Raw genomic sequence first — 12263 nt, 5'->3', positions numbered from 1 at the left:
CATTTGGAGTCTCCACTCTCTCATTTTGCCCCCATCAGCCTCTCAGCTGTCTGTCTTCTGCATCCATCACCCTACCCCCGGGCCTCGCCTTTACCGATCCGTTGCGTCTGTTTAGTTGATCTTATTGTTTGCTGAAGACCTCTCGTAACTTTTCAGTAGCGTCAAATGCCTAGCCACGTTGGAACATTTGTCTCTCGCCTTCCTTATAGTAGTCCTGGCTCGACTTCCAGCTGTCAGTTTTATTGATCAGCTCTGTTTACGTTCTGGTGTGTGGTGAATCCAGATGGGAGGCCTTATGTGACCCCGTCTAAGTGAGATCAAAACAACTTAGAGTACAGAGGTGAATTGGAAGTAGGACTCCGTGTGTCTTTGAGTCAGCTATTCTGTTATGAGCAGAGAATTAAGCAAAGCATCGACTCAGCTAGTAACTACGACACCTTCTACGTTTTGTACTACTTTATCGTTCTCTTCCTCCTCGTCTAGTCTACTCGCTGATTAGTCGACGACGCTTCTTGCAGATGGCTGTGCTAGAGGGTCAGAATATCCTGGTGACTATCTCGGGACGCAAGAATCGCCTTCGCGTCTACTATCTCTCCTGGCTCAAGAGCAAAATCATGAAGTCCGAGGGGGTGGGTGTCTCTCTTCCACTTCCACTGTCTCTCATCAACCCGTCTACCCCATTCATTTCGTATCCACTCATCCCTTCAATACTTTCTTTGTCATTTTTATGTGATCCTCGTCTCTACCCTCATGTCTAATCACTCCTGACTTTCAGTGTGACAAGAAGAATGGTTGGGTAAACGTGGGTGAGAATCTGCACGGTGCGGTCACCTTCAAAATCGGTGAGCGCGTCATCCCTCCTTTCCCCCCTCTCACTCCGTTCAGCTCAATATCCCTCCCAACCCCTCATCTCTGGTGTCACAATCGGCCATGTCTGACGCCTTGTTGTTGTTTTTGTTGTTGCAGTGAAGTACGATAACATCAAGTTCCTCGTCATCGCCCTTCGTGACTCCGTGGAGATATACGCGTGGGCGCCCCGACCCTACCACAAATTCATGGCTTTCAAGGTTGGTTCTTCTTTTTGCTCCTCTCTAGAAGGTGGTTACGAATGCTGCATGATTTGATTGGCCTGTAGCCTTCTTACCCTTTTTCACCATCGTTATAGTAACGGTAGTTGGGGACATCGGAACCGACTTCCAGGTGGAAGTGGATCTTATGTTGGTACATTCCACTCGTTGTTGGTAAAGTTTGCAATTTTAGCAGTAGAGGTGATGGATTGTGTGGGTTTTGACGGAAATCGAAACAGAACGCGCCCTTTTTTAGACCAGCCTCAGGGTGTGTGGATGTGCAAACACATCTTCGCCGAAATGTGCGCTCAGGATGTGGTTGTGGTTCTCCCTTTCCTACATCGGCTTCGAGGGGATTGGAGCCTTCAAAAATTACTGTACTGGCTAAATGACTTCAAGACACTTTGTGCATTTAGTTGCCTACGGTACCAAACGCAGGGAATGCCCAAAGGGTTCATATTTCATCTATTTCGGGATGGGAAGTGTCTAGGTGTGTCATTGGATCAATTTTTGTCACATATATATGACACACGGGCTGGTAGTGAATGTAATCAGCGTTAATTTGGATTGGTTTTGATCCTTGCCTTTTTCCTCATCCCTTTGGTGATCAGCTCTTCTCCTCACTGCACTTCCGTCCCCTGCTGGTGGATCTGACGGTGGAGGAGAATCAACGGCTCAAAGTCATCTACGGCTCCGAGGCGGGCTTCCATGCCATCGATCTGGACACAAACACCGTCTTCGACCTCTACCTCTGTCCCAAGGTCTGTGTCTCCACTTTTCATCTATTCACCCACTAGCTGACTCGTTGTGTCCTGAGAGTTGTGCCTCTGTTTGTCCACTCACTGAAGGTCGCGTGGAATTCGCCTCTTTCCTGTTTTAATTCATCGTCTTCATTGCGGTTGAAGCTCTCCTTTATTCGCCGGTTGAAGGCCATTCGAGACTTTTACTAGAGACACCTTTTATTTCCATCCTATTTCCACGCGGAGCAACCGTGCATTCCCATCAAGTGTGAGTCTTCCACCCTTGAGGATGGAAATCGCATCCATATTTACTATCGTCGTGGTCGGCATCTTTGTCACTTTCTCGTACTATGCTGCGTTAGGCTGCCACCTTTTTCCTGTTCGCGGTGCCTTAAATCTGCTCCTCGCCTCCTTCTCCTTCCATTTTGTACAGGTCTTCAAAAATATTGATTTTTTGAGTAATCTTTAAAACGTGCGTTCCGACTTGTTGACTACTTAAATATATCTGCCAAATTTTTGGAATAAATTTTCCTTTCCCCTGTCGATGATTTAAGTATGACCTTTCTTTAGGACACGTTTTAGTGTCCTCTTAAACCTGTCCCGTTCCGGGCCACTTGGTTTGACATTCGTGCATTCGTCCGTTCGTTCGTTGCAGCCTGGGCGACAGTTTTATCCACATTCCCTTCGTCCCGGTGTCGTGAGTCACCGTGTGTAGTGTGTGTGCGATACACAAGCGGGGAAGGACGAGAGTGTCGCATTAATTTTACATAAATTGCCTTCTCTTTCTCCACCTTAGCCGTTAAAATTTTAGTCGGCCCGACGTTGTTCCCTTGGCAGCGCCGCTTGAATTACTCAGTAAACAAAGTGCAAAACAACTGACAATCACTATTTTTAAGTAGAAGAGTATTGTGGACCAGATGTCTGACATTGGATCCAGGTTTTGATAGATGACTCGTTTAAACTTTGTACGTTTTTCAAAGTAATATTAAAGATGCTTTTTTCCACCCAAAATTTCATTGGCCAATCGATTGGCCAATTGGGAAGACAGTGATGTTGGGACCACCAATCACAGGGCGCCATCTACACTTTTGGTCCTTGTCCTGAAATGGGTTCCGACTGGCCCTAATTCATTGGTCTAGCGATGAGCCAATGGGAAGGCCGGCAATCAGGATCACCAATTATAAGGTGACGTGTTTTATTTTCCTACTTCAGCCCAATCGTGGAATCATCACCCCCCATTGTATAGTCGTTCTGCCGAATACTGATGGATTGCAGCTTTTGCTCTGCTATGACAGTGAGTTCTTTCTGCCCTGGTTATCAAATGTTACTGGGTCTAACCCGTCTCTTGTTACTGACATTAATAGATAACATAAACTCTTTCTATCCTTTATCTAATTATTCGGTTTGAAAACTCATTTATTTCATTAGTTTTGCATTTTCAAATCGTCTTCGCGTTGTTGTCCCATGCGTACATTCACCGTTCCCCGATCACCCATCCATCCATCACTCCATTCACCTATCTATTCACTCAGTGGGTTGCTAACCGCTGCCTCATAAATCCATCCATTCCTTCGCCCATGCACCTAAACCTCCATTCTTCATTCATTCTACCAGTTCGGCCATGAAGTAGCCGCCTCATCAATCATTAGGACATCGTCTGAAACTAAGTGGACGTTTTTTAGGCCAGAATGGCGCACCCCATCCTTTCTTCCTTCAGTAATCAACTTGTCTCTTGGATGTAGCCACATAGTCTCTCAACTACTCATCCATTTATCCACCCATACACCCATTTGGAGTTTGTTTCTCCATCCATCCGCCTGATATTCCTTCATTTGGACAATCGGTCAATGTGCCTTAACTCGCCTGAGAGGAGTAGGTAGCTTTGGATGAGAGGAATCAGTGATTTAATCAGGTCTCAAATACATATTAGTGAAGCGCTAAATTACCATTTTCATGAGCCGTAGTACGAGATGGCACCGGCCATCCATTCACCCGTCCACTTTTCAATCTCTTGTCCCCGCATGCATCCTCCATTTATTTCCTTCCGTTCAATCCATCTGCACCATTGACCACTTTCCCAATGGATGACTACTACGGATGGTTTGAGGTGTGAACAATCTTCTGTTTGTGTTTGGGAGAAGTAGGCAAAGGCACTCGTTGCTAAACAACTATCTGACTGATGTAGCGGAGGGCGTGTACGTGGACACGAGTGGGAAGATGACGAAGAACGTGGTGATTCAGTGGGGCGAGTCGCCCACCTCCGTGGCCTACATCCCGTCCTCGGGTCAGTTGCTGGGTTGGGGTCTGCGCGCCATCGAGGTGCGCTCCGCGGAGACCGGCCACCTTGATGGCGTCTTCATGCATAAGCGTGAGCAGCGCTTCAAGTTCCTCTGCGAGCGTAACGACAAGGTGGGTTTGAGCGCCTCAATTAATCAATCAGCCCCTTCATAATCACAGATCCGTCCGTCCATCCATCCCCAACCACCTGCTAATTGCTTTTCAGGTCTTTTTCTCCAACACCCGGTCCGGATCGCCACAGGTCTCAATGATGACCCTGAGTGGGATCCATTGGTAAAGGGGAGGAAGGAAGGCGGGACACTATTACCCTACCCTTTTCCTCTCCTCCTCTCTTACTCCTTCCCTTCACACTCAAAGTGCTTTCGCCGTCGGCTTGTTTCAGCTGTCCAGCCACCCTCCTCTTTTTTCTACCCTCCGATCTCGAAGTGACTTTTCCCTCCACCATGTTGTCCGCTCTCCCTCCAATCCCCCCCTCTCTCTCCTCCTAAGCACCATCCCCATCATGAGCATCACCATTAATACGTGTAATTTGACTGCCACAAGTACTACTTGGCTATCGATGGTGCAACGATCACCTGGACGCGATTAGACGACGTGCATTTGCGATGACCTGCTACCCACTCCCACTCACCTACTCACCCACCTGTCTATTCTTCTGCCAACGATCCCGGTTTCTTTTTTTTCCTCGTCTTCCCACCTTTCCACCACTCCCCCATACAGCACAGACATGGCCTTCATGAACATCACCATTACTCATTCATTCATTCGTTCAGCTGCCAATGCGTGATTTCCTTTCCCCCGCCACCATGGCCACCCGCACACAGCGCACATAGAGAGGAGGGCTTTGACTACCTGCCGCACCAACTAACTGCCTGACCAACTGAGTGATGACCGTGTGTGCGTGCGAGTGAAGATAGACTTGTATTCAGCAACCGCCTGCCTCTCTGCTTGTCTAGCCTTCTCCCCTCAGTGACCCACATTCCTCCTACTTAGTGTCCGTTATCTGAGGAATGCGTGGGAAGTGGGTTTAGATGATCTGATTGCCTCATCAACCCGGTTGGAATGTTGGAAACCGTGGTGGTCTGTTCTAGGGCTTAGAGGGTGGGCCGCATTGTGTTATCACTTCGGGAACGATATGGTACTTGAGGTCGATAGATCGAGATCCGCTTTCTGTGCCTGTAATGTGGTGGCAAGTTATTCTTTGTTGTTGCGAGCTGACAAATTTTACAAACTGTAAACTTCGTGGCGATATTGGATGAGTTCGTGTAGATCATGAAGAACTCGACCTGAGGTGAGGGGGTCTTGTTTACTTTCCGGGTCAGGATTGTGAAGCGTGTCTGCCACTTTTAACCGCAGCATCAATGCGAGTCATTCACGGGATGGTAAAGGAGTATATGGGGACCTGTGATGAAGTTTGGAACGCGACATGTCTAAGTACATGCTGCCTGGGTCAATAACAGGACTGGAGGCTGTGTGAAGATGGCGATAACGTGTTTTTACTTTCAGCAGTCAATAAGTTCTGGGCTTTATTGGTTTCGAGAGCTGTCAGGGTTGGTAGCGGCGCATTTCAGCGTTCAGGAACGAATTCAAACAGTGTTCTCGTAGGTGTGAGAGGATTGGTGGGTTACGGTGGTTTTCAGGCAAGCTATTGTCTGCTGAAGCGGAGCTGATCGCTACCACCTGGGCAATTTTTGTCGCGGACCTGTCCGCGCTACCTAAAAAGAAGATGTAAAAATAGTGAAGTAACGCCTCCCCTACTGGCTGGAATGGAGCCCAAATTACCATGGCTGGGCAGTTCTAAAGTGAGCATAACGTGGTAGAAAGGATTAGGAGACAAAACCCATCCCCAAGGAACTATTTCAAATCCCATTCTTTGTTATATGACTGCTTTAAGGCCAGCGTTTCTCCTACTAGCTATGAACACGCGTGATGGCCAGCACTTTCCTCCTCCCCTAACAATGCATTTTTCATAGAGGACGAAATTCCATATCTAGTAGAACGGCCACGAGGTATCAGTGAAGTTGCATGGAAATTCGGTGACTTACACGGTTGGCTTGCAATGCTACTCTAACGGTGTAATACGTTGGTTTTTTAACTCTCGGTTACAGTAAAGATCCACTTTTGTCTTGGTTTGTTTACCACGCCGGATAGGCTGGCCTTCGGGCCATGCCAGTAGGGCGAATACCTTCTATATGCCGAATATATGTATTCGGCCCGAGTGTAATGACTCCTTTCATCTTCAGTGGAGCCTTACGATGCTACAACAGCACCAATTAAGCTGTGAAATCTAATGAGATGGCTTGAACAGGAGGAGCAAGAGGGACGACGTTTGTTAGTTTAACCCACGGTTTTGGTAAAGAAGTCACTTAGATGGCCTCCAGGTAATGTCATTGCCCTCATGCCCTATCATATATCGCACGCATATATTCTGACCAAGTATTATGTATTCTGTCGTCTTCGGAATGATCTCAGGAGGCATCAAAGCATATTTTAGTGCTTTATTTTATTTGCATCAAATGCGCATTGGCAATGTTTATAACAAATAAACGTGCATTTGGGCCCAAAAATAATGTAATTAGGTTTCAAGAAAAATTATATTTTTGTTACTCAGTTGGTTTGTGTTACCCCAGACATTGGCCGTATGTACTAACAAAATCACTTGAAAGGTAGGTTAGCCTTAAGCATAGCCAAACAAAGTTTGAAATAATGTGCATGATTTTGCTAAGGGTGGATTATAAGGATTAGTCACAATAACCGGATTTTATTCTATTACGTCAATTATTTGTGTATACTGAGACTCAATGCGGTTCTTTTGAAGTGTGTTGGGGGTTTGTGGGTATGCTGCACCGTTTAACTTGGCAATACTTCTTCATTGACACTTAAAATTGTTTAACAAAGGGTGGTTTGATTATATAAAAGCGTGTTGTTCAGTTTTAGACTCAAGAATGCCCTATGCGAATCAGTCTATCGTCACAGTAACGTCTTACAATGACGAGGTTTTCAAATTCTCTCTAGAGGACACAGATTTGAGCGTAGCCAATGCCATCCGCCGCGTCTGCATTGCAGAGGTGCCCACCCTCGCCATCGACTGGGTGCAGTTGGAGGAGAACAACACTATGCTCAATGACGAGTTCATTGCTCAACGCATCGGCCTAATTCCACTCACCTCAGATGACGTAGTCGATAAAATGTCCTACTTTCGTGAGTGCACCTGCCGCGACTTCTGCAAGGAATGTTCAGTTGAGTTGACTCTCGATGTCAGTTGCACCGATGACACGCCTCGCCACGTTACCGGTGCTGATTTAGTTACTAGTAACCCCGATGTTCGTCCTGTGCCCTGCCGTGATGAAAATGATGAGTCAGCACTTTACGCTGGACAGCAAGTAAGGGAATTTGTTGGGCCGCTGATCTGTTTGGAATTAATTCATTCGATTTGGCTTGGTTATTAGATACTCCCGACTGCATTTCTTAACTGTGGCAATTTACGTGCATTTTTATTGTACAAAGCTTAGACCTAGCCTCTTTAAGACCCGAAGACTTCTCTTATCTGCTTTTAGATAAATAGTTGAAGGAAGACTGGAAAGAATCGTTGTTGACTGATTAGTCATGTAGATTGGGAATAAATAAATGAGTGAATTGAACCCGAATGGATGGTTGGTTAGACGATAAAACAGTACTCCATTCCACATCGGAAGGTATTCGGAGAAATCTGATAATTCTAACGAGTAGGCTATGAGATTTTGTGATAACCTGAGGTTTAGGATATTCATGTGAACAATATGCGGCTAACAGTTTCGCAGCTTGTGTGAAGAGACGAAACATTTAAAAAAAAATTAGGAGCTTCTTTATTGTGTTTTTCTCTCTTCAGGAGTCCATTCTCATCGTGAAGATGCGCAAGGGCCAGCGGCTGAAGCTGCGTGCCTTTGCCAAGAAGGGCTTTGGTAAGGAGCACGCCAAGTGGAATCCCACGGCAGGCGTGGGCTTTGAGTACGACCCCGACAATGCTCTGCGGCACACCTTTCTTCAAAAACCTGAGGACTGGCCGCGTTCCGAGTACTCTGAACTGCCTGCCGATTCGGAACAGTCTCAGGCGCCCTATAACCCATTCGGCAAGGTGAGTTTGGGCATTAATGCTATTTTGGAGGACCTAATTGTCTTCCTTCACGGAGCTTGTTTTTCTTTTGATATTGTGTTATCGAGGTTTATCAAGATTGACGCTGTTAGGACACTCATTTGGGCAATTTTTGGGTGCGGCTCTGACTGATTTCTCCAACTTTTCGTTTTCTCACTATCTTCTCCTTCCTTTGTCCACCTTGCTACTCATTTTGTAGCCTCTATTCTTCACTTAATCACTATACTTCGTATGCCATTTATTTACCCAAGCATTAACACGAGCTATTTCTGCTGTCTTTTGGGTGTCTTATTTTCCTTTTGACATTTGCCCAATTCTCGTCTGTCTTTGCGTAATAAAAGCGCACAGATTTTGCCCCACATCATTCACTTTTTCCCCAAATTTTGAACACCCACATCAAATTTATGCATGCCTACCTGTTCCTTTTTTCATTTCCATAAACTGCTTTATGACTCACTCGTAGGTTCGAATGTTGACATTATTACAGGTAAGTGGTTTAAAAGAAGCAAAAGCCCCTTTTCAACGTTACAAGCTCCTTTACTACCTTCTTTTGCCCAACAAATCGTGTAACTGACTACTCGCTAATCATGTTTGTATAACTTTGAGCCCTGACTACTACTTTCTGATCTAAGTGCTTCTTTTCCCGGTATAAATTCGAGACTTCACAATTACGATCGTTCTTGTGCTTAGCTATTTTTTGGGGCTTACCTGTTTTCCAAATTCGTTGATATTCTGGCGTTGGGGGTGAGGGGGGGGTACCCGTGGGATCCAAAATGTTAGGAATCTTTGCACGCCAGTTTCCGATGTCTTTATTTGTGCAGTCAATTTGGACCCCAATCAAATTCAAAATGCAATCTTGTTGAATAACGTATCATTTACCTTATTCCTAGGAAAATTCAGAATTTTACCGGAAAAAATTAAGTTGTTTGAGGGAAAGGCAATGCCCTTTAGCTCTCAAGAGAAAAGGTTGTTATCAAATGGTTTGAAGATTTAGATTAAGCTTTTTCTTTCCCCCTTTTCCTTCTAGCCGTCCAAATTCTACTTTACAATCGAGTCGTGCGGCTCATTGAAGGCCAAGAATATCATATTCTCGGCGTTGCGAGTGTTGAAGGAGAAGTTGACAACGCTGCACGAAAACCTTCCGCCTGAATGATACACTACCTGCCCGCTCGTCCATTCGCCTGTCTCCGTGTGTGTGTATATACATTTCACTTTGTTTTGTATGCATATTCGCCCCCCTCTTTGATAGATTGTAAGGGTCGGCGAGTGGATGTCTTTCAGGATTGGGTTCGCTTTCCACTGCTACCAATGCAGTACTCTGGATCTTCCCGGAGGACCAAAGAAGTCATAATACTAGGACTGAAGGTGTATTGCCGACGTAGCGAGGTGCTGAGGGGTCGTAGCGGACGAACAGAGGCGGAGTTTTAAGCGCTCGTGAAACCCAAACAAAGAGGTAGCGAACTAATTGAGTAGTACCTTAGTCCTTCTTGAAGGCGTGGTAAGATAATAAATACGCCAGCTGGACCGCTGGATGGAGGTACAAATCGCGCGAGTTGGAGAGTGACTGTAGCGAGGTAGCATTGAAAGGAGCGTTTACAGCGCACTGAGTACTCGCTGCATGCTAAAGTAGCATGAAATAATAAACACGACTAGTGCATAGAAGGGTCAGGAGTCCATTGGCATGACCGGGAGGTCATACTGCGGAGCGGAGGCGTAACCCACTGGAATTAAAATGTCCATCTAGTTGACCAAAAAGTCGAAATGCTTCAGGTAAATCGTTACGCGGGAAAGAGCCAAGCTTACCCTATGGCATGGTGTTGGGCCAGAATGCGAAAACAGTGTGTCCCCAACTCCTTACATCATTCTGGCCAGGCTAGCGCCTTCCTCAACTACTAAGGTTGAGGCCTACGACGGTCCTCAACAGAGTTAAACAGTATCTTTATTCCAGATGGACAACAATTACCATTGTTGCCATCGTGTGGATTTCAAGCCGGAGGAGAAGGAACTGTGCCCTCACCTCCTCCTCCTCCTCCCAAAACAGCCATTATTGTTCATCTCATCTTATTTGAAATAGGAAATACCAGAAGAGCAAAGTCTAGAGTTAGAGGGAAGTAAAAAAATATACCAAGACAGAAGGATGTATTAAATAAAGATGAAAATACGAACCACGATGGTTGATCAAATCAACTGTCCTCTGCCTTGAAGAGGATAATTCTTTTTACGGCAGGTGGGATCCCCTTGAGAGATTCTATTTGGGCCGTGAAAGAGGGTCTAGGGGGTGGCAATCCGTCAAGGTACTGACGCATCGTATACCGAAAGACTCTACATGCCACCTGGGTGAGTCTTGGTACCCTACTACTACCAGCACCACCACTATCACCAATATCCAAGGATTGGCGCTCCAGACGTTCCAGTAAATAACTCACATCGCGCCAGTCAAATCTCCACTTCGTCCTCAGGGAAGTGCCGAAAATGCCCAACTGTTCTGAGCAGTGCTGATAGAGTGGGAAGACACGAGAAACCCAACCTTCCAGCTGCGATTCACCCAGAAGAGTGTGTAAATGGCCGCAGAAACGAAGGGCATTTTCTACGAGATTGCAGTCTTCAAGCATAGCTACAACAACGCGTGGATGGTAGTCGGCAAATGCTCCACAGACACTGGTCGAAAGCATAATGTCGATGAGACGGTAAACTGGTAAGAGTTTGATAATGTCGGCATCGCCATGTATGTAGGGGAGAAGGCAAGTTCGTAAAATACCGACCACCAGTGGATCATCTAGAAGAGTTGACACTGAAAGCTACCACTTACTGAGATCGCTTATATCGCGAAGGAATACATCCAAAGGATGGCAGTCGTATCCTTGCCAGACGCGCGAGAGGTGAAATTGGTGAATGAGAAGCTCAATCTCACAAAGAACAGTGTTTTTTGTGCGAAAAGAGAGAAAAGAAAGACGAGAATTGCGTTGAAGAACGAGGCGTACAATTTCGTGCCAGAAAAGGTTAGCTGAAACATCCCCGATTTGAAGATGGGAGATAAAGGAAGGAGTTGCACCAAAGAGAGGATAAGCAAATGCTAAAAAAATCAGGAGGTAGATTTGTTCCGCGAAAGACTTGCAATCAGGAACAAAAAGAGCGGTTGTTAGGGTAAGCTGATAGTTTCGTGGAAGCGAATGTTGCTGAAATACCAAACTGGTGATTCCCCACAAGAACCTTTCGACATCCAGAAAGAACTCAGCAAAATAAAATTCACTGAGACATTTGAAGGCGGTACCATAGCGATTCAGCGACAACAAGTGGGCAGATCGACGCATATTATCGGCCACTTTTACAAGAAGGACGTATGTTGCACAAGAGCCAAGCTGACCCGAAGTGCCTGTAACTATGTTAGCAATCGAGACTTTACCCTCAATCAAGGAAAACTGGGAATTCCCAAGGAATAAGGCTTGTGGCCACGAGGCAATAGTTCTTTGGAATTCTAGATCGGAGTTTTCAAACCCATCACTTGAAAGGTCGAGTAGTGCAAAAGAGAAAACGGATATCTCATTTAGTAGCAAAAAACTTTGGACATCTGAAAAAGTATCAAACTTATGAAAGAGAATGTCTTGGAGAGGTCCTCTGAATGAGCGGGTGGAAGACAAAGACCACACCCACTTATTTGGCTCCATCAAGTCAAGGTAAAGTAAAAGTGAGTTGAAGAATTAAAACAAACCACTGTCAAAAGAATTTTGAAGTTGCCGCAAGTGACTGCCCACAATTACGGGTTTGCGCAAATAAAACACCAACTTTGCCGATTGCATGGAATAAACTTGGTGTATCCAACCCACCCACAAGCGTTGCAGACGCCGCCCTGCATCGAATTACCACGACACGCCCGCCAAATCTACACGCGACGCTCCGATACCTACCCGCACCACCACCGCGCAGACCCCACCTAGCATAATCCGCAGCGGGAAATCGAAGCCCGATGCACAAAAAATACCTCTACATGTATGAGTCATCACTGTCCGTACTAACACCAGGATCTGG

At 45.9% G+C, this 12263-nt stretch overlaps 3 protein-coding genes across 3 annotated transcripts in view; 2 read left to right on the top strand and 1 right to left on the bottom strand. All coding sequences in view use genetic code 11, as the record gives it.

Moving 5' to 3' along the window:
- The window catches only part of EGR_08767 (Serine/threonine-protein kinase mig-15), a gene marked incomplete at both ends in the record, with an annotated part of 34483 nt that extends 30101 nt beyond the window's left edge, over positions 1 to 4382 (top strand). Inside the window, 7 exons of the mRNA XM_024498016.1 lie at positions 484 to 629; positions 776 to 842; positions 967 to 1067; positions 1679 to 1828; positions 3020 to 3101; positions 3993 to 4216; positions 4311 to 4382. Of these exons, the coding sequence (XP_024347593.1) occupies positions 484 to 629; positions 776 to 842; positions 967 to 1067; positions 1679 to 1828; positions 3020 to 3101; positions 3993 to 4216; positions 4311 to 4382 (842 nt within the window). The remainder of the gene's footprint in view (positions 1 to 483; positions 630 to 775; positions 843 to 966; positions 1068 to 1678; positions 1829 to 3019; positions 3102 to 3992; positions 4217 to 4310) is intronic.
- A 2668-nt stretch (positions 4383 to 7050) lies between these two features.
- Positions 7051 to 9390, top strand: EGR_08766 (DNA-directed RNA polymerase II subunit RPB3; the record flags this gene model as incomplete). The annotated part of the gene is made up of 3 exons (XM_024498015.1): positions 7051 to 7488; positions 7974 to 8219; positions 9265 to 9390. 3 exons carry the CDS (start codon positions 7051 to 7053, stop codon positions 9388 to 9390), a joined length of 810 nt encoding a protein of 269 aa, XP_024347592.1.
- A 1030-nt stretch (positions 9391 to 10420) lies between these two features.
- The window catches only part of EGR_08765 (hypothetical protein), a gene marked incomplete at both ends in the record, with an annotated part of 3178 nt that continues 1335 nt past the window's right edge, over positions 10421 to 12263 (bottom strand). Inside the window, 3 exons of the mRNA XM_024498014.1 lie at positions 10421 to 11013; positions 11047 to 11310; positions 12062 to 12168. Of these exons, the coding sequence (XP_024347591.1) occupies positions 10421 to 11013; positions 11047 to 11310; positions 12062 to 12168 (964 nt within the window). The remainder of the gene's footprint in view (positions 11014 to 11046; positions 11311 to 12061; positions 12169 to 12263) is intronic.

The sequence above is a fragment of the Echinococcus granulosus genome, assembly GCF_000524195.1.
Source record: "Echinococcus granulosus chromosome Unknown EG_S00118, whole genome shotgun sequence".
NCBI lineage: Eukaryota > Metazoa > Platyhelminthes > Cestoda > Cyclophyllidea > Taeniidae > Echinococcus > Echinococcus granulosus.
Note: the sequence above shows the minus strand (reverse complement) of the source record. Positions and strands in the feature narration are given on the sequence as shown.